A 23,104-nucleotide genomic window follows, 5' to 3' on the forward strand; every position below is an offset into this window, starting at 1 on the left:
TGGATTGGCTGCTAAGGCTAAGAGCTAGCGAATCAGCGCACGGAGCACAAATGGGAACTGACAAATGTGGATAAACGATGAGCAGGCCTTTGCTGCCTTAATCTTCATGTACAAGAGCGAGTGTTGACAATGCACGTATTCCACAATACTGTGTCAAGAACGTGAGGGTTTACTTTGCGAGTGTTGACAAAGTCTGTGGTGGTGTTCTGTGAGGTTTTGTGATCAACTGGACTGCTAGGTATTTGTTTCCACCCTGGGCTTGCTAGCGTTGTGCGAAGCACAACAATGTAGGCTAAACGAAACAGACTCTGGCAGCTAAAAAAAAAGACAAAAGGTGATGTACTGCATTTATAATAAATAGCGCTCAGAGCTAATTCACTGGTGCAGTGGACTACATGGTGAGTGAGCAGCAACCTTGACCCAGTTGTGGTGAACTGTTGATTGTGCGAGTGGCTGACCTGGATGCTAGGCAGCATTCAATTTGAAATTAAGTGTTCCAAACACCTCCGAATGAGCAAGGAAGTGGTTGCAGGAACACTATCAACCTTGTGTGAGGGAACAAGAAGTGGTGTCTTAATCAGAACACTAGAGGCACTATGTAAAAGCAGTATGCCGATAACAGATGTACTGTAGATAAGAAACAAAGAAGAACTAAAAGTTGTTGTGTTAGCAGAAGACTGTGGTGTGTAGTTGAGTTGAGAGGAGCGTCTCAAAGAAGTACTAGTCATGCAGGTCTATGTAGACACGGACCTGCATGCACTGTGAAACTGCGAATGGCTGTGTAATGGCTATGTAAACGCCACCATGGCAGCATAGAAAACATTTTGCTACTTTAAGTAAACGCAAACGCCACGCTTTTGAAATGGTAACAACTGTTGTGCACTTGGGTGCCACAACAAGAGGAGGCAAAAGAAGGCGTGAGCACACTACAGGCTACCAAAAGGGGAACGTAGCCAACAGATATCAGTCAGAGATAGGGGAATGGAAAGACGGGAAATGGGATCCTTCTAGTGTTAATATTGTCAGCCATTTTGAATTTTAGTTTCTGTTTTAGTCCAGTTTCAATCGCGCTTGTTAGTTTTCAGGACATTTAGTCAACCCCATCCCGTTTTATTTAGTCAAGTTTTAGTCAAATATAAATCGAGCATTTTTGTCTTAATTTTACTCCAAGAAAACATAATTTCGGCCGTCTAGTTTTAGTCAACAAAGCCTGTCAACATTATAGTCTAGTTTTAATCAGGACAATCATTTTACCTTTTAAATGTAGATTAAAGTCGTTTTGGATTATGTTTTATGTTTATATTTTATTTTATTTAATCTAGATTAATTGTTTTAGTTTGTTTTAGTTTTGGCGGCACGGTGGTGACTGGTTAGCATGTCCGCCTCACAGTTCAGAGGTCGTGGGTTTGATCCCGGCTCCGGCCACCCTGTGTGGAGTTTGCATGTTCTCCCCGTGCCTGCGTGGGTTTCCTCCGGGTACTCCGGTTTCCTCCCACATTCCAAAAACATGCATGGTAAGTTGATTGGACTGTCTAAATTGCCCCTAGGTGTGATTGTGAGTGCGGCTGTTTGTCTCTGTGTGCCCTGCGATTGGCTGACAACCAATTCAGGGTGTCCCCCGCCTACTGCCCAAAGACAGCTGGGATAGGCTCCAGCACGCCCCACGACCATTGTGACGATAAGCGGTATGGATAATGAATGAATGAATGAATGTTTTAGTTTTTAGTGTGCATCCATGTGAAGCTGGCCAGGTGATTAGTGTTAACTAGTTGGCGTGCAGCTCCTAGATTAGCTCTTCTCTCTGTGCAATCCAATCCGAAAGCTCAGTTGCCCGACCAGTATAACATATCTCAGTTTGCACAAATTTAACTTCACACACAAATATATCAACAAGTGGCTAATATCGTTACATACTACAAAATAGTAAGTTAGCCAGCATCGGTTTAACATTATTGTTGACAATTTTTTTCTACTCCTCGCTTTTCCGTCCTTCTCATCGTGATTTGAGCCCAAGTACGGCAGAAGCCCTGATCACGGTGCAGTCCGCCACTCACCACATCATCACACAGGAATCAATTAATGAAATCTTAGGCAAACTACGAACGACTCCTAGGAATCAAATTACCAAACCAATTCTAAAAGAGAACAGGTTTTCAATTCCCATTCCTAATAACAGCCAAATCAATTTTAACAAGTATCCATAATGAGCCTCCTTAAACTACTCATTCATCTTTTAACCCACACCTGCACATTTAATATTCTGCTTGCTTCTTGCTCAACTGATTAACTTATCACCAACCAATTCATAAAATTTGTCGCTATTGTACACCATCTAAATCTAAAACCTTGACTCAATAACCTCTGGTATGTTTTAGCCAAAGTCACATGGACTGTTGTGAGGCCATTTGGACAGCTCATTCGGGTCATGTGTAAGGATCACAGGATGGCATAAATGTTAACAAAGAAGAAATACACTTCATTGTTAGAGAATTTTTATATTGTGTAAATACCAGGCAGAATAGTTAGTGTTTCCTTGCAATACAAATTACACAACGTGTACATTGAGGATTGCATGGAAGCTACCGGTATATAAAAAGCAAGCTGTGCCCAAACTGTGTTTCCAAATAGCTCAAGGCTGAGTTTCTCTTATCTTGCCTCTGTTGTTTTTTGACCTCAGGTGCACAACAGCCTTGCGCTTCTTTGTTTGCTTACACTGTAAAATTGATTAACAATGGGCATTAATTGCAGCCAAGATTTGAGGACAAACACTCTTTTGTCCAGGAGGCGAGCTGTCTGTAATAATAGACAGAGAAGGTGCTCAAGAAAGTACAAAAGAAGTTGCAGTCAAAGTGACTATTCATCATTTACAAATTGTTATGCCCACAGGGTCGGGGTTTCCCAACTGCCAAAGGATACACTGCAAATAATTAGAGCGGCAAATAATGATTATTTCAAAATCTATTGTGTTGATTATTTTGTCAATTAATAGGATTGGATTGGATGAATTTTAAAAACAACTTCCAATCCTTTATTCAAAATAGGACATTATCTCAAATTGACAATGCACAAATGTAAATTATGATTCAGCTACTCATTTGGGCAAAAAACGGTGATCGCTGTTTTGTAAAGTAAATTTTTTTATTTTGAAGAAGAAAAAAACAGTCTGCTTTCATGGGTGACCTTAGAAATCAGAGATTTACTGTTGCCAGGTAGGGAATTCCAAGGATTTGGACAATTTTAAATTAAACAAGGTCTCTAAATGATAATCGATTATCAAAATGATCCGTTAATACAAACACACAAGTGCTTAAATTCTTTTAACCACCTGTCATCAAAACATATATAGCGTCATTAAATGCTTTAAAGCAGCACTGGGCAAGAAATCGACCTTAATAACCTTAATTTTTTCACAACTCTTTTGCTGAAACATTGACTTACAAGTACAGGAGTTGAATGGGATTTCATGCCCTGACGGGGTCTGTATCGTTTTTACTGGCACCAAGCAACTTTGAGGAGGGTGTGATATACCCTGGCACACAAAAAAATACAAATGCCCTGAATTGCTTTACGGCATACTCACTTCCTCCTTTCTCTATAAGGATGGCTCAGGATTTCACGACACTACGCGCTGGGAAATGCGGTTGATTTTAGTCAAAACACTACCGCTTTTGTCCACAGGGCACCGCCATAATCAACAAAAACTGACATATGACGCAGTGTTGCTTTAATGTGAACTAGGGGTGGTAAAAAAATATAGATTCATCAATGCATTGCAATACTTCCCCCTCCACAATTCAAAATCAATTGGGCCAATCCTCTGAATCGATTCTCCTCCTGGCCAGTGAGGGGCGCTTTCATGTGCTTTGTGTCGTATGCACGGAAGCCGCATTCGACCAAACAACAACAAATTGGCAAGAGATGCCAATTCATTGATTGATTGATAGATGCAAGCAGCACCTGCTGGAAGCAAGTGATTTCTACTCTTAAATCTGACATTTTGATCATTTTGGATTCCCCTCCATCTTTGACTGCAAAATAAGTTTCTGTGCAAATTTTTATTTTCAGATCTTTTATTGGTAAAACAATGTGACTTGACATGCCACATGTAAGTGGCCAGCATAGTAGGTCGTTAATTGCGTTACGGGTGTGGTTGCGTGCCCCGGAAATGATATAAAGTGACGTCACATGCCAACTTTGCCACACGCCTATCTGCCTGCGCACTGTGCATGAGAGGGGTCGTCAGGTAGCGAGGAGGTTATGGGTTGGTAGAGGAAAAGCACAATGTAAGTGCACAGGTTATTCCATTTCTCTCTCGTGTTCTATTGTACCTGACTTTGTGGGGAATGTGTCTGATTGCCGAGTACAGTTGTTTCGGCGTCGGCTGTTCACTCGCGGCCGCTGGTTGAGAGCGGGATGAAGGGGGGTTCACACCCTTGGTAGGCGAAGCGAGCTACAATATGTGGCAGTTGGTGGTGTGTTGGTTGTACTTAATTGTGTGTAAAATCGTTTAACAATTGAATTGTAAATGTATGTTTTTTACATATGGAAAATGTAATATGAATTGTAATTGTATTTTGTATGTTTTAGTTTCACGGTGCTCGAGATCGAACACATAAAGTTTCGTTTTATTAATGCCAAGGGCAGTTACACCACATTTTTACACGGTAGGGTTAATATTTCCAAATGGTCAAAATGTACTCTTATTTGCCAATTTCTACATATTACTGAATCCCTATCGGAGCATTTAAGTGAAATCAAATTGAATTGCAACTTAAAGAATCAAAATCAAATCAAGTTATGAGGTTCTGAATGTCCGGCCCCAATGCGGACACATTCATTTATGAGAGCTATCGCCGTTGCACCATTTGGAATGGGAATGAGGAATTTCAAACTTAATCCACCTTTTTATACCCACATTTCAATCTAGTCACTCGGCCTCTCTGAGAAGTCAGATCAATCAAACATAATATTCAATTAGTAAAACATTTCAGTAATGCAAGTAAATAAGTCCAATTGACAGTATAAAAAAAACAATATTTAGGTCTTTCTAATGCTGTTAATTTCGGACAGTTGGTGCATCAACCAAGTATTTTGTACATTTGTTTAGCACGCTACTGTACATAGCGACACAAAGGTCTCAAGTGGTCTTCTATAATGTTGCATGGTCACTTTGACACACTTGCTTCACTGCTGCAGGCGTTATTCACCACAGGAAGACAAAAAAAAAAAAAAAAAAACCCACACACAAACACACACACACACATTTGTCTCCATAGCAACAAACATCGCAGCAATTTGAGTGAGCTGCGATGGAAGTCACTCAGCAACAAAGGTCAGAGTAGCTTGCTGATACATATCTTTTGGCTGTCAATCAAAACCATGTCCACTGATGCAAGCAAACAAATATAAGAGAACAAGAATGTATGTGTTTCCAACTACAAGTAGTACTCTATGCTACATGCTACAAGTTAATTTTTCATAAATGTCTCATTAATATCACATCATCTAACATCCTTAAAACATCTTTCAGGACTAAAAATGAATGGTTAAGGTTGAGTTGGTGAAATGTTTGTAGTTGAATGAAAAGCACAGAATGTCAACGGGCACGAAGGCTGCAAAGATGATAGTACCAGACACTATGCAGGCATGGAGAATGGTCTTGGAAATAATAAATCAATCGGGCATTAGTTGCAGCTGAATTGAATTCTATGGCTCCAAATTTGTGGCAACAGTTTTGGGACACACCTTTTCTTTTCCAGCAGGACTGAGCCCCAGAACACAAAGCAAGGTCCATGAGGGCATGCTAGGATGATGTACTTGACAGCCCTGAACTTAACCTCGTCAAACACCTTTTGGTTTGAACCAAAGAACAGAAACATGGCAGGCAGGCCCTCTCATCCGCCATAACCGACATCTGACATCACTAACGCTCTTCTTCTGGATGAATAGACAAAAGAAAAAACAGAGCTGGGCATTTGACTAAAAATCGCCTTCCGCCTAAAGCCGGGGGTACCCTTCCGCCGTCCATTTATCCGCCATTTTGTCTGGTCGGACCGAATAGTAATCGCCGATAGGTCGGTCCGACTATCATTTTAAACGGGCTTCTGTTAGTGTTTCTGACTACCAACTTCGACAAACTTGAAAAAAAAAAAAAAGAATGAATGAAAAAGGGAAAGTTGACAGCGAGGGCCGACAATTTAACGCTAGGAGTACCAGGATTTTGACACTAAAAGAAGTACGAGACCCGTCAATTTGACACAATGCGCTCTGGGATGCTCTAGCAATGATGTCATTGACTAAAATGATTATTGCTCACTGTTTGAGTGTCTAATAAAGGTATTTTGTTTATTAAAATTTGGTTGTGAGTATAATTTAATGTAAATTATGTCATATAAATGAATGACAAACAATTGGTGGAGCGCCATTGTCCCGTGCAGCTCTCGCGCGGTGTGCGGGTCGGCTGCTATAAAATATATTAGTTTGGTGCCAGAAAAAAAAAAAAGAAGACACGTGTCGCAAAAAAACCTTTATTGCACTTCACTACGAAGAAGAGGAAGTAAATCCTTAGTACAACGCACAAAACAACTGTATCCCAATCGCATCCTGGAACTCTTTTATGTCAAAAAGCACCACATAAGCTCATTATTTTATTTATTTATTTCAAGGCTGCTCCTCCTCCTCCTCCTGTGTGTCAGCCGAGCGATTCATCCTCAGACTCGTCAGTATTTTGAAGTAGATGTAACGCCTCCTCTACAATTTTTTTTTTAATCGATCATAGGCACCAGCAGCGTTTCTCAATACAATCGGTGGCGCCGTTCCAGTGCAACGTGCATACCGTCATATTGACTGAGGTGCTGTATTTAAAGGGGTAATGGCTCGTAACTATTTTTATATTGTTTAATACCATAACATTGCACTGTGGTAATGAAATTACTGATCAAGTATTGTTTTGTTTTGTTTTTAAACTCACTGATCGCTGACCGACACCAAAAACCCTGACCGCGTTAAGTCTAGTGGAAAGGCGGCGGAGTGGGACAAAATGCTAGGAGCACTAAGGAGGGAAAAATGGTAGTGTAGGGTGACAGAGAGATGCCTTGAGCAAGAACAGATGGTTGAGACTTCAGCCATTGGTTAGGTTCAAATAGAATGCGGTAATGAAAAAAAGATGACTGGCTGAAGAGAAAGTAAAAGGCCTGAAGTTCACTGCAGGAAATAGGACAGTCAAAATTTGTGCTGTGCACAAATGGGGGATAATGCAGCCTTTCGTACGAGTGGGTGTGGCAAATTAAAAATCGAATCATAGTTTCCAGACTCGGATCAGATGGTGACACGTCACCGGAAACGACCTTTCTATGACAGTTACAGACTTAAACCATGCGGGAACGGTAGTTGACGTATCCTTAAAGAGAATAAGTTGGAAGGTCATACACATGCACTCTAAAAATGGGTTACAAATAACACAATTTGGGTCAAAAATGGACTGATCCACTATTTGGGTCAATTTGACCCACTTTATTGTGTTGTTTTGTACAAAACAGCCTGATTTTTGGGGTTGTTTTGTACAAAACTACCGGTACCCATTTTTTGAAAGTTGGGTCGAATTGATCCAACTAGTGGATCAATCCATTTTTCAAAATTGTGTCATTTTTAACCCATTTTCAGAGTGCATGTGTATGGACTTCCATCACATTCTCTTTTAGGATGCGTCAACTGGCGTTCCCACATGGTTTAAGTCTGTAACTGTTATAGAAAGGCCGGTTCCGGTGACGTATCACCATCTGATCCGAGTCTGCAAATTACGATTCGATTTTTAATTTGCCACAACCACTCATACAAATGGCTGGAGTATCATCCACTGGACAAAATGAGGAGTCAGACACCTCCACAGCAGCCACAGACCTGGTCCTGGAGTCTGCCGAGGAGCCCTCTACCCCCTCAGTCACATGTTTGTTGCAGGACTCCTCAGATGTGCGTGTGTGTGTGTTTTTGCATTTAAAAAAAAAAAAATGTTTCTAAACACCGTAAAGACAAGACTATATGTAGTAAAATAATCATACAAATAAGGTAATATATTCTTGTGCTGGTGGCGGAGTTTAGGGGTAAGTCCTGTTTTGTGGAGCCGTGGGGTATGTGGGTGGTAGGGCGATTCAAGGGATGGTTCGCCTAGCCAGAAGCGTCTCTGCTCCAAACGTGTGCCATTTGGCAAACCGCAAGCAAACTTGCCCTTGGCTAATGCTGTGGCGCTTCAGCTTTCTGGCTAGACATCAGAAACCACTCTGTCACTCCGTCTCACATACAAATCCACACAGCTACACATAATCTGAGGTTGGCCAGGAGATGAACGCAAAAGCAAAGAGATGCCCTAATCAAGGACACGCTGCAAGCGTAGGAGAAGCACTTTGGACCAGCCACACAGATAGTCAGAAGCAAACCATCATGTTTATGGTCTATAGTGATATGTGCTCTCAAACGGGCTTTGTAATCTCCCATCCATCCATCCATCCATCCATCCATCCACTGATTATCCCATTCAGGACCACAGGGAGATGGAGCCCATGTTCCAGCTGGCAAAGCCGGCAGGCAAAAGGTGGCCCACACCCTGGAATGGTGGCCAGTCAGTCATAAGGCATATGTCAAGACAGACAACAATTCACACTCACATTCACATCGTCACTGAGTGCAAACTGAACAGCATGCACGGAAGTCAGGCAAGTTAACCACGATGCCCTTCAGTCAATTTCTTTGCAATATATCCATTCAAAAGTGAAATTGGGGGCCTCCATGGGATATCTTGACTCTTTATGCATGTAGTAAACAAGAAGAATATCAAGTATGTTGTGAGCGCCAATCAGATAAGGTATAATAAGTCTAACAAATCAGTGGTGGGAAGCACTTCATTAAAAAAAGTTGTTTTACTAAGAAATTCAAAGTAAATTTCACAAGGAGAGTTTTGGAGTAAGTTTCCCGTGGATAGTGTTAGTTTATTTAAAAAAAGAGTCACTTAAGGGTTACACAAGCCCATAACTTTCCGATTGGGAGATGGCCAGTCTACACCTGAGCCATGCTGCTTCTACTGTGTTAGTCTATTGCTGGTGTCAAGTGGAAAACGGTGTACATTCATCGCACAACTGTATATTCTAATGTGATGCAATTAAAAAGCAGCATCAAATCATTTGCTTTCATCACAATCCTTTTTGATTGTAATACTTTGATTGGAAAAATAATTACAAAACAAAAAAAACAAAAGGTTACCTACAAAACATTTTCAATGCTATTACACCGAGGAACACAATTTTTGTTGAGTTAGGTCTCGCAGATGTTTTGAACTATTTTTTTGGGTGCAGAATCCAGAACAGTTTTTCTCTATCACGTCAAATTTTTGAGTTATAGATCCCCGTTTTCTTAAAAATTATGACATAAATTTGTTAAAAGAGATACAAGCTAATGAAACTGAAAAAAAACAAAACAGAAAAAAACAGCACACACAATGAAATAGAACATAGAACAGTATGTCCCTGGTTAAGAGAAAAAAAACAGCACTAATCCTTTTCATTCCTACTGAGTGCTTTCTGTTCTGTTTCTGCAGCTATTGAGAGTTTTGACCTATTGGGAGCTGCACACACCTCTCACTGCACTGTCTCAACACAAACAAGTTTCCACTTAACTGTAGATGAGTCCAATCCAATCTACAGTCTTACTACAGCTAATCAGTGGAATTGTGTGTGAAGAAAAAACTTGACATGCTAGAAAAAAAAAAAAAAATGACGGCAATTTTGGAATCAGCATTCCAATTTCAATTTCAACCATCTTACAAATCTACCTGAACAGATTTACTTATTTTTTTATTTTTCTTCAAATTATTCCCCAGTGCTCTACAGTATTTGGACTCCCAGAACTTAAAGAATATGGTCACATGCCAGTAAATGTTGTCATCAAAGTGGTGAAATGAGTCTTTTCTTGTACAGTTTGGCACACTCTCTATGCGGCACTTTTGTAAAACACCAATTGGGGCTTCTCTTCATACCGAACGACTGTTTCCTCCCCCGAACAGGGCCACAATTTCCACCTCTACATTCCAGGCATAATAACCATTTGGGGACAGTTTGCTGTCAGATACCCACTTTCATCTGCTGTAAGACAAAGGCGTGAGTGAGTAAGACTTCTTATGCCTTGTGAATCTAGTGAAAATTATTTCACTCATTTTTTTTCCTATAAACTTTACGTTCCTTTGAACCTATGCCCTTCCACATTTTTCTTTGACTTTGCCCTTTTGTCAACCAGAACATATTGTAGTACAATAACTTTAGGGGAAGGAATAAGGCCTCATTGAAAAAAAAAAAAAGATATAATATTGATGCAAGAGTTTCTAAACCTTTGCTTTTGATGCAGAGCTTTGTGACATTTCCAGAGATGTGGTGTATACATGTGAGTGAACAAGCGTGTGCGTGTGTGTGCGAATGTGTATATGCATATGGCAAGTGCAGCTGATCTTTGTGACATAAAATAAAATGTATCTGACGGTTTAATGAACGCCCCCAAATTTGAGATCTATAAGACGATAATAATACTAACAAGTTGAACTTTGTACAAGTCTGTGGACAGCCTGTGCATTGCAAATGAAAAACACAAAGTGTGTGGCAAATATCGTGTGTGCCACCTGGGGCCACTAGCAATGTTCATCCCAGTATAATAAATGAAATGATCTTGTTTACTATGTGAACATGTCACAACTGTATAAGGAATATAGTTTTTATTTTGACTTTTATTTATTACGAAATAATTTTCTTCATATGCTTGCAGTTTGTTGTTTTAATAGGAGATATTCAAGTTTTGGCCGGACTGAAAACAATGCCAATCAATTAAGGGAGCACAAACAGAACAGCGGTGAAAAGCTGATAGGGATGGCCACGACTTGCTGACCTTTTGTGGTGTTTATCTCAAGCATGATCGATTGCATGTGTCTAACTTTCTGCCACATACCACGGAATAATGTCAACAGAAGGCACAACAAATCAATAAGAATCTGTATAGATTGAAAAATGTTGCTTCAATCAATTCAACATGCCCAACATGGTGTCATCAAATCAAGACAGCGGCTGAGGGTGCCTGGGGGTGAAAGTGTGATCATCACTGGCATCGATCAAGTCAAGAAAAGGTAGCGCAAGTAATGATTCTACACAGCTTCCATGAGCTTGGTTCAAAGTTTCTCTCGCTGAGTTTTTTTTTTACAACTCCTCATTTGCAACACACTCACCACTTGATGCTGTTTGATTGAAAAAAAAAAAAAAAGGATACAATTCAATACAGATTCACTCTAGTGCTGTAAGTCAGCGTTTTTCAAACTTTTTTGAGTCAAGGCACATTTCTTTCATTGAAAAAATCTGCGGCACACCACCAGCTGAAATTGCGAAAGAAATCTTATTTTAACAATCTAAGTAATATATTGTTTGTATAAGCATTTTTTAAACATTGAAAAATGACGTTATATTATAACGTCTTGATTTAAATAAACAGAAAAAAGTATTTTATAATGTTTCATATTGATACTTACTCAGTGTGAAACATGGGCCTGTTTGGATAAACATGCGTCACTAATTCGCTTGTCTCTAAACAAAGACAATTAGCTACCTGCTGATTTTGTGGAGGTGATCATGATGACATCATGTTTTATGTCAATAAATCCAAACTATTGTGCAGAACACTTTTATACTGTCACAGGTTGAAGTGGACAAGAGTAGTAATGTGCATTTGCATTTTGGTGGCGATCGGTCGCCATTTTAGACAGCAGAACTGACAAAGCGAGCAACATTACCACGCTTGGCTCCCTCCCGTGACGTAGACCGCTGAGACCGATAACATACCATAACATAAACCACGACCCAAAAGGGGGCGGGGAAATTTGTCATAAATCTAATCACAAGAAAAAGCCCTTGAATCACTACAGAGTCTTTTGGGCGGAGCATTTTAGTACTGATGTCATTTTTACATGCAAACTTATTATTTAAGTGCCAACGTTAAGCTCATTCAAGTGTCTCTTTAAGTTCATCCCACCTGATGCACGCAGAAAGCTTTTTTTTCACCACTGTCTTGCCCCATTTGGTATCAATTCAAGGGGACTGTGAAAATAAATGCCTCAGTCAGTTATTCGGATCTGTCACTCTATAAGTTTTGTGGAAATCGATTATATAGATTATGCGTAACACTGGGAACTAACCGACTAAGTAACTAACCACATCGACCAAAACATAAGCAGTATGCTTTTTATGTTTCTGCACTTGGTGGAAGTAACAAGTAAAAATCTTTTCTTTGGCGCCATTGAAATCATCTTTTATAACGCACTTAATCGGATAGGACGATATGAATTCAAAACATTTCAAAGAGTTTTATGCGGCTGTGTCTGTTTCCCAAATGCCACATTTTACGCCTGTAAGACAGAACCGTAAAAAAAAAGAAGGCTCCATCATGACCCATTTTCTCTTTTGCAAAGGCTCAGTTTGCACCAAATAAGGCATTGAGCTGGAATTTTCCCAGGATCTCCTGAGAGAAGAATGGCAGTCTAAGGCAGTCACATGAGGTGTAATCAAGCTTGCCATGGTTTCTCATAAGAGGCACTGAGATTAATTGTCGATTCATTACATTTGAACAAACAGAAGGTGCCCCAGTGGTGCATGAGCACGTTTGATCTGTTGTGTGTAAATACCCACTCGTTGGTCAACTCTCTATTCCCACAGAACATGTACACTATGCACAATAGCAAAAACAAAAACAAAAAAACAAAAACAGTTAAGTAGGTCCTACTACTTCATATTGGAGACAAGTGCTGTTGGGATTTGCTCATCAAAAAATCTGAAACAATGCCACTGAAAGACCATATGACACCGTATGCACCGCCCACAAACACAACCACCGCACTGGTGGTGCGTGCATTGTGTTGCTTTACCTAGTGCCATCTCAATGGCGCTGGTCTGGCTCTCGGATGGGGAGAGGATTTTGGGCGGCTTGTCTGTCAATGGAGCTGCGAGAAAGACAAATGGAGGGAGGCGCCTTTAATCATTCAAAGGTAAAAAACATTGACAACAAAAAGAAAAGCAACACGTTTAATGCATTGTGTAACAGCTGCTTGAAACCAACAGTTACGTATTTCTCAAGGAATTTATTAAACATATAAAAACAAATGTAACAGGCCACCTGTATTTGGAACTTTTAACATGCAAATGAACAAAAGCTGAATGAACAGAGGATATACACTCAGAGGTTCCTAATGCTAATAAATCCCTGACAGCAACACCTGGAAGGTTTTCCATTTTGCACACTTAGAAAAGGCCTGTTTTTTGTTTTTTTTGACTGGATTGGTACTGAATGGATATAAATCCATACTGATGAACCAGACTGATGTTTAAGAGGCATACACCTGGACACACCTGCGTTCATGGGTTGCTAGCGTTGGAAAAAGATAAATCAAGACTACAAATCTGGTCCGCAGTCCACACTCATTGGCGTTGGGGGTGGAAGGAGGAGAAAGTGCTTATGTGAGCTCATTAATGACAAATTCAGAACAAATGCAAAATAAATGAAAAGGAGAAAAGCAAATTATGCACTTGCTTGTGCTTGGCGTGCTTCAGTGCTGCGTGAAGGAATCTCATTACCTTAATTATCCCTTTCCCCACAAAGTGTGCTGAGATTATTTGTTTCATTGCGACACAAACAATGCTGGATTTTAAGGGAAGACCATGCAAAAGCACCAACGTCACATCGTGTACAGGTAGCCGCAACTTCCGCTTTGCGCGATATGAAATTAATTCAGATTCTGTCGAACATAAAATTTCTCCTGACCTGATCAAGATGGTATGATATTTTTAGAGGGGCTCAGTTCATCCTGATCAAGGGGGTTGTTGCATGTTGGAAGGCACGTGAACACACTAACGCGTTTGGTGACACCACATGTTTCTAATTCTGCAGTGGGGTCGTATGAGAGAGAGTGGGCCAACTTTTAGCGTAGGGACACCAAGCACATCTAGTCAGACCTGCTTGAGAACACACTTAAGACCATTCCGACGTTGGCCAACTGAGACCGACGCTTACTGCCTGTGGCGTCAAGCTGGAAAAATACACCGCAACGACAGACAGCGACGCTGACCATTAAAGTACCTTCTGCGGATGCGGGAGATGTAATACCCCTCCATACCATCGGCGGCGGCACTCACTATTCCTCATGGTTAGAAAAAGCCAACCGGAAAGCTATTGGCCGTGGTGGATTATAAAAACGTAAACAATGCATTCAGCTATATTTTTCACTCACGAACTCCCACGGGAAGTAAACCCTCACAGTCTTGACACAGTATCGTGAAATACTTACATTGTCAACCCTCGCTCTTGTACTAAGAAGATTAAGGTAGTGAAGACTCACTGTTTATCCGCATTTGTCACTTCCCGATGGTGCTCCGAGCGCTGATTTGCTAGCCAACAGCCAATCAGAGTGACCAAATGTCCCGACTCACGACGCCGATTCAACATGCGGAAACGCCCATTAGACGCTTCTTGACGAGGTCCGATGTTACGACGGTGTTCGCTACACCAATCAGACGGCGCGAACAGACCCCACGACGCTTCCCAACCTACGAAGTTGGATTGCTGTATCTAGGCCTTTAGATGCACGTGCACACAACCTCAGCAAGCTACCTGATGTTACGTTCAGCCGGGGAGAGTGTCTTGAAACATCCCTGTGATCACATGATAATAGATGAGTCAAAGAGGGTTGGGGGTGCTGAGAGGTTGATGCACGAGGAAAAAAAAAAAAGGCCTTGTTCTCGTCCATTAACTCTCCCATCACTTTCCTTCCTGTCTTCGGCTCAGAGTGTGGCGCTCTGTCCGACTCTTCCTGCACCCCAGGGAAGATGAAAACAGAGGGAGGAGGAGGGGGGGATGGTAGTTGCAGTGCTCTGTTCACACTTCATTAAAGACCACTTCTGCAGATGAAGAGAAGGTGTCTGTGTGCGTGTGTTTGTGTGTGTGTCTGCAGGAGAATTACGCAGGCAATAAGAAAGCAAACTTTGTTATTGGAGGTGTGTCGTTACCATTTTGCATGTAAAACAAATTACATTCCAGTGATTATTCTTCAATTACATTTACTTACATTTTATAGCTACTTAACAAGATTTGTGTATGTACATTGAAAATGAGTGAGCCTGCCTTTTGATCCATCATCAACTTCTGTTATTCTGGTTCTTTCTGTGTGCTGCTGCTTCATATCTAAAGCCAACAGTCTCAAACTTGGGTTTCAAAATGGACAGTGATCTTAAATTGGACCAGCAAATCAGCGCTGTTGTAAAGTCGAGCTTCTTTCAGCTGGCTAAGGTCAAGCCCCTCCTTTCTCATCAGCACTTAGAAACAGCCATCCATGCCATTGTTACATCTTGGCTGGATTACTGCAATGCACTTTATTTTGGAGTCAGCCAGTCCTCCCTCAAACGTCTCCAGTTGGTCCAAAATGCTGCTGCCTGCCTACTAACTGGAGCTCGGAAGATGGAGCATATAACACCAATTCTGGCCTCCCTTCACTGGCTCCCAGTGCATTTTAGGGTCCAATTTAAGATTCTCCTATTTGTCTATAAATCATTAAATGGCCTCCCCCCGGCGTACCTCTCTGAGCTCCTCCACTGCAACGCACCTTCCCGCAGCCTCAGGTCTGCGGACCAGGCGCTGCTCGAGGTGCCGAGGACCAAGCGAAGCCTCAGAGGGGATTGAGCCTTTTCGACTGCTGGTCCTTCCCTCTGGAATGACCTCCCATTGGTTGTTAGCCAAGCCCCCTCTCTGTCCACTTTTAAAACTCGGTTGAAAACACATTTCTATTCGCTGGCTTTTGATCAGACCTGACATTTTCGTCTCTTTTTGGTGTCAATTGTATATAGTGTTTTATGTTAATTTATTGATCAATACTTGTGTATTATGGCCTTTTTATTGTTTATTATTTTATTATTATTGATTGTTTATTGTTGTTTGTTTGTAAAGTGCTTTGTTACAGCTACAGCCGATATGAAATGCGCTATATAAATACAATTGTATTGTATTATTATTGTTTTGAAAAAAAAAGAGAAAGAGAAAAGCCAACCGGAAAGCTATTGGCTGGAGGCGGATTATAAAAATGTAAACAATGCATTCAGCTATATTTTTCGCTCACAATGATCTCCGGCGTGAAGCAAACCTTCACACTCTTGACACAGTATCGTGAAATACTTACATTGTCAAGCCTCGCCCTTTACTTGTAAGAAGATTAATGCAGCAAAGGCGTGCTCACTGTTTTGTCATTTGTCACCTGGAGCATGGATCCAGTCTATGGGACAGTGCATGTCACATGGCAAATAAGAGAGAATCTCTTATTTTCTTAAAAATAAACTGGATGAATATGATGACATTTAGACTCAATATAGACAATTCATTGAAAAATATTGGACATCTATTAACTAATACATAGACTTAATTTACACCACAGTTGGTATCCTGATTGTTTATTTTATTTATATTATTTTTGTGTGTATTTATGTGTACATATATACCTGTATGTATATGTATATACCGGTATATATATATATATATATATATATATATATATATATATATATATATATATATGTATATATATATATATATATATATATATATATATATATATATATATATGTATATATATATATATATATATATATATATATATATATATATATATATATATATACACATTTATTTTTTATTTATTGAAAACTGTACAAGTGTGTGTGTAATTTGTCTATATGAATGTTCAGGTATATGCTTTTTAATCTTTGGTAATTAGGATGCCAAGTACATAAGAGAGTGAGTGTTTTGTTTGGGTAGGGTGGGGAAGGATGGGGTTAAGCATTGTATAGCGTTGTTGTAATTGTGTTGAAACATAATAAATATCAGAGCTAGGCACTTGACCCTTTTTTGCCCGTCGGGCCGCGACCCTCCACCCTTGGCCTGGGTACCCTTCCGGCCGTGACCCCCCGGCCATTTTCATAAACATTGTCGGCCCCCGCTCCGTTCCGACCCCCGACCCCACCCCCCACCCCCCCCAACCCCGCACCAAAAAAAAAGGTGCATGATGGTCCCCCCAGCGGGAGAGATGCTAACGGAAGAGGTTTATTTAAAGACAATTAGCTGGCTAACTAATTATTCAAGCCCAATGTGGACACGCTTCAAACGCGCCACTTACACACGAACTTACCCAGCTGCGTGTACTAACTTCCATTGCGAGCCCTGGGGTTGGTTTTGTCGTATTGTATAATTATTTGGGTCCAACAGACGACAAGTCTGCAAGTATTCAACAAGTTACGTATTTTCCACACTTTCCCTCCTTCACACTTCCCTGCCTTCAAAATAAAAGTATGCCAGCAAACCACTACACAGCAGTTTTGCTATGGCGTATTTCCGGCAGTAGGAAAGTGCATGATGTGCCATACTTGAGTGCTGAGCGCAGCTTCAATATACTCCCGGACACAAGTTGTTTTGAAAGAAGCCTAAAAAGAAGCCTTTCACAGAGTAGGCTGCAAAGGCTGCCTTAATCTTCCTTTCTTTTTTTTAGTTTGTTTATCCGCATTTGTCACTTCCCATTCGTACTCTGAGCGCTGATTGAACAGTCATAACAGCCAATCAGAGTGACCAAATGTCACGACTCACGATGCCGATTCAACATGCTGAAACGCCCGCCAGACGCTTCCTGATGAGGTCTGGACGTTCCGACGGTGTTCGCTACATCAATCAGACAGCGCAATCAGACGCCCCGACGCTTACCAACGTCCGACGTCGGATTGGGGTATCTAGGCCTTTATAGGCATTGAGGTGCCGTGCATGGATGTAGTAAACACAGAATGAGAACAGAAGAAAAATTGTGATTGTATTCTATTAACTTGTTTTTCACAGATTGGGACAAATTTGTGTCTTTATTGTTACCTGTGTGAATGTGTTTCCACAGAGTTTTTATGTGAATATTTGTTATTTGAAGGAATTTCACTCCCGAAGTAGATGCTAATTTTCTTTTAGCATCTGAATGGCATCCTCCATTGACTTTAGCATTAGCATTTAAAAACAAAGCATTTTTTGTATTTAATGTATTTAATTTAATGTAATGTGTATAAATCTTTCTGTGGTCTTTTTAGTTCAACAGTACAGCTTAAAGGACACTCGGGGATGGCAGAATCACATATGCTATGCAAGCCACTTGGTGCATTCACGGTACTTTCACAACATTTGGAACTTGTAAACGCGCCATGCCGTTCTCCACATTAATAGTTTTTCTTCGATTACAAAGTTTTAAAGGTTGATAGAAGCCCACATCAAAATCATAATTAACATTTCGATTAATCGTCCAACTCTACATCCAGTGTAATGTTCAGTTGCCTTTGTCACGTCTGTATTCCAGCTCAATACTTTCCTTGTTTAGGCTGATCTATGGAAGTAGTTCTTTTGCATGTTTCTTAACTTAAGGAGTTAAGATTCAGTTTCTCCATTGGTACTCATTGTTTTTCTTTACTTGCCTGGATAAGATTTTGTTTCTTTTTCATTTAGTGACATCTTCTGCTGTAGTTCCATCTCGTTTTGTTAGTTTTTGATTGTTGACATCATTTTATGTGTCAACCCTTTGTCGTCATTCTGGTTTGGTATTTTCTTCCTTTTGTTCAAGAAAACTCGGTAATTGACTAAACTCTGTAGTCTGCTTTGGTTTCCAACATCCTGCATTTAACACCTCATTACCACTTGTATTACCACAACGTATTTCACTATGTTGCGCCACCAAGAAGGAGCTGACTTATATCGCGTTACAGCTGCTTGCTATCCTGACTATGTTGTTAGTTGCAGAAGATGAATGCTTCCTCAGGAAAAGCATGCTGCTTATGGAAAATGAGCACAACTTCCCTGGGAGGCTCCCAGCACTCAAACGGCATAATGTTTTTCAAATACAAATACCACTACTGGGATAAAAAAAGAACATAAAACTTTAAGAGATGCTGCAGAATGCAGACAAATGTAGAACTTCTGCACGAACATCCGATAATAACAACCCAGGTCCATTTCTTTCCGGAGAAAATTCCAAGAAGTTTGAAAAGATTCTGCACAACAATTGACACAAGAGAACAAAACTGGCATTCACATGTGACCCGTTGTGCAATGTGGAGATGGTGTTAATTAGGGAGGTTGTCACTCATCACACAGCTGATCCCTCTGCAGGGGACTCATTCTTTGTGAAATTTGTTCTGTGAAAATGAGGATGAGTGGTAGGAGGAAGGGTGAAGTATTTCAAGGCAACTGGCTTAAAATATCGGGAAGTTGAGGATGAGTCAGAGAAGAAAGGTGGCGTAGTGGAGGAGAAAAAATATTGTGACATTGTGTGTTGGGAAGCAAAAGAAGAGAGAACATTCCATAGGATCGCAAATGAAAAGTAATGCAGCCATCAGAAGGGATGCCAATCATGCACATAATCCAATATTTTGGGTACACACACCTGATTTCAGTTTTCTTTTTAAGTGTATGCATCATGATCGAGGTGAAAAATCAATTTAGCATTCAACAAACATGACCATTACCACCATGACGCGACCTTGCTATTTCTATCATAAATGTTTAATTCTGATTACAAAATGGATTTATGCATGAGTTCCTTGGGGCTTATTCAGATGTAGAGGGATAACATATACAGTACATACAAACATTTTTTTAAAAGTGGCAAATTTCGCACATTAGCGAGTACCGTTTCGCTCAAGTATCAGTTGACCCAAAGTTTATGTTCTTAGTTCAGAACACTTTGACACCATTAATTGTAACAGAAATGTTGGTATTGTAGTTGAGTACGAGTATGAGTTTGGGATGAGACTGGTCTTGCTAGAATTGCACTTTGCTGACATGAGATTGAATTCTGGGGGCTAATTGTTTATCAAGGAGGAAAATGAGTGAATTTCCAAAGTTATATAAAATGATTTCCTCCATGGATTTTTTACAGGTTTTACCGACTTTTTGTGTTTTCCAATTTTCGGTGGCACACCAAAGTGAAACCAAAAACAAGGAAATCAGCTGACCAAAGAAAAGTTGCATGCCTGAAATGCTCAGAGTTTTCTTGGCATGCAACATTTCCTCAGATCATCTGATTTCCTTGGATTTTTTTTTTTTACTTCACACATGCCACTATAAATTTTTCAACATTTATTTGACTTGTCATGCTGCAACACAGCCATGATCAACTATATTGATCACACTATTGTGTCATCAGTGTGGATTTAAACAGTAATTATTATTACTTTAATTATTATAAGTGTTGTCTATACAATTTACATGATAATATTACATTATATTTGTTAGAACATTGCTCCAGTACTAAGGGGCATATTGTCCTATTCGTGCTTAAGTCAATTCCTGATGCGCCTTTCTTACGCACATCCAAGACACTGCAATTCTCCTGTCTAGCCTTCTGGCACACCTACCATGCGTAACCTGGAAATTCATGCGAACCACCAAAGAGGCGTGATTCGGTGAAGTCTGAAGAAGGCCCTAATTTCCAGATCGTGTGATCCCAAGATTTGAATTCCACAGAGATCCATTTTGCAAATTTGTTACACTTTGGTGAAATTAACTTGCATCGTGGATCCGGATGTTATCACCAGTGACTTGGGTATGGCTCATTTGCAGGCTACTTTGATCTACTTTTAATAAATCCATCCATCCATCCATTATCTGTACCGCTTCTCCTCACAAGGGTCGCGGGGCGTGCTGGAGCCTATCCCAGCTGTCTTCGGGCAGTAGGCGGGGGACACCCTGAACTGGTTGCCAGCCAATCGCAGGGCACACAGAGACAAACATCCGCACTCACAATCACACCTAGGGGCAATTTAGAGTATCCAATCAACTTACCATGCATGTTTTTGGAATGTGGGAGGAAACCGGAGTGCCCGGAGAAAACCCACGCAGGCACGGGGAGAACATGCAAACTCCACACAGGGAGGCCGGAGCCGGGATCGAACCCACGACCTCTGAACTGTGAGGCGGACGTGCTAACCAGTCGACCACCGTGCCGCCCTTTAATAAATCCAATACAAGCAATTTAATCAGAATATACCATGCTCATAACAGATGCTTAGGAGATGGTGCAAATTGAGAGTTGACCAGGTTGCCATCAACACAATGCGCGCCTGAAGAAAGAAGTCTGCTGATCTTCCTGATTCACCATTTAATATGATATGATGTCGATGTTGAGCTGTCATTGTAATGTGGTACAGACACACATAAAGCTGTTGGGCGGTCGGTGAGCATATGTGGGACAAGTGCGGACCTCCCCCCGACCTGGACCCACCCCGCTTCGTCTGCACGTCAGCACGAATCAGACAAGTCAGCCGGTGACAGTCATCACTTGCCATCAGCGGATGTGAAATGACTCAAAGTGTGCAATATTGATGTTTTGCCTTTGAGAGGCGCTAGACCTTAGTACTGCCTCCGGAATGTGTACATTTCATGAACTACTAAACGTACCTGTACTGGAGACACTACTTGCAAGTACTTCATTGCACTTTTTTTTTTTTTTTGCATCTGCAAAATGTGCTGCTTGTCTGGGAATCTTGCATAGCAAGTACAACTGGTATCAGCATCGCTTGAAATGGGCATCAAAGATGTCAAGTTGTGAGTGTATTTTTTTTTTATGTCTTCAGTGAATGCCTGCACAAAACCTTTTTGCAGTTTCGGCTGGCTGCGCTCAAAATTTTGTCACTGAAGCACAAATTCTTTCAAATGAGCCCATGCCTTGTTATTGCAGTCACTACAGTGAAATTATTTGCAAAGGTAACACACATACCGCAATGTTTCACGCGAGATTCTTTGCCGCCCGATTACATTTCGTCCGCAATCTTGCATGTCTTGAAGTATTTTTATTGTCTTTTAATTTTATTGTGCTACGTGATCGCCGATACTACAGTGCTTCTCATTGGTCGCCGTTTATAAACAAAATACGATACTGTAAAATAATGTGCACATTACCAGCATGTGAAAAGCCACAGTAGTAAAGTTGGATATTCTCCAATTTTTAATAGAGGTTTGACTCCCAGCCCTTTATTGGGTCATCAAACAACATGAAACATCCTTAGGGCCCACTGACCTCATGCTGTGACACACACAGTGGGGAAAAAAAAGCCCAAAGCACTCGGAATCTAATTATGTTTTTCTGATTCCATGTGATGATGTATCAACCAGCATCATATCATCCAATGACCTTATTTTGACTTTTTTCCCCCGGATTGGTGTCAACATCACTTGAGAGGCTTTAAAACCTACTTGGCTCGATGAAGTTGTAATGAGAAACAAAAACAGAGATGGAACACGGCTTTTGTTCTGCTTGCAAAAACTCTTTAAGATGATGTGAAGGGAAGTTGCCAGGAGGCAGATTTGGTTAATTTAGGATTTGTTGTGTGATTGTGTTAATTTGCTTTTGCCATAATGAGGACTGTAGGAGACTGGGAGCATGCAAAAAGTTTGTGCAGGTGCTTTATTGAGCCGATCATCGCTGTGGATCTTTAAAAAATGCAGACTCTCTCCTGGCAGAAAATGACTTCTTCATTCCGCCTACTCTCTGCATGGTGAATTATTTCTCTGTTCCGACGGTGAAAACTTGTCTTTTAAGTCCATTATTTCCATATTTTCCACATGCAAAACCATGTGTGATACAATCTTTTAATTAAGATTTTTCAAGTTGCTTCCTCCAAGCTCCGAAGATGATCTCGTTTAGTGTTAGCTTCCCAAGGACAACTTCTATCTCTGCTTGGCTTGGTAGATCACACATCTTGCAGACTACTTTCGATTTAGCCCGCGCTGCAGGGTATAAACATTACAGAGTGCACCTCTCAAGTCCTCCAACAGGGACACTTTGGTCAGATAGGGCTTGGCAGCAAACTTGTAAACTTGAATTTAATTATTCAGGTGTAGATACAAGCTGCCCCAAGTTGAACTATTATTTCTAAAAAAACAAACAAAAAAAACCTAATTTGACATGCTGTAAGCAATGGCGATGAGTACAAATGTTTTCCTCCCAAAATTTCCTGAGCTTTGACTCCTTCCA

At 40.7% G+C, this 23,104-nt stretch overlaps 1 protein-coding gene across 2 annotated transcripts in view; it reads right to left on the reverse strand.

Moving 5' to 3' along the window:
• LOC147152569 (interleukin-1 receptor accessory protein-like 1) overlaps positions 1–23,104 on the reverse strand; it is a 217,925-nt gene that overhangs the window by 58,559 nt on the left and 136,262 nt on the right. For both annotated transcript variants that reach the window (XM_086048551.1, XM_086048550.1), the window contains one exon: positions 12,941–13,015. In XM_086048551.1, the coding sequence (XP_085904677.1) occupies positions 12,941–13,015 (75 nt within the window). The remainder of the gene's footprint in view (positions 1–12,940; positions 13,016–23,104) is intronic.

This window comes from Filicampus tigris, chromosome 1, assembly GCF_054856515.1.
Source record: "Filicampus tigris isolate MCC_2025a chromosome 1, RoL_Ftig_1.0, whole genome shotgun sequence".
In the NCBI taxonomy this organism is placed as follows: Eukaryota; Metazoa; Chordata; class Actinopteri; order Syngnathiformes; family Syngnathidae; genus Filicampus; species Filicampus tigris.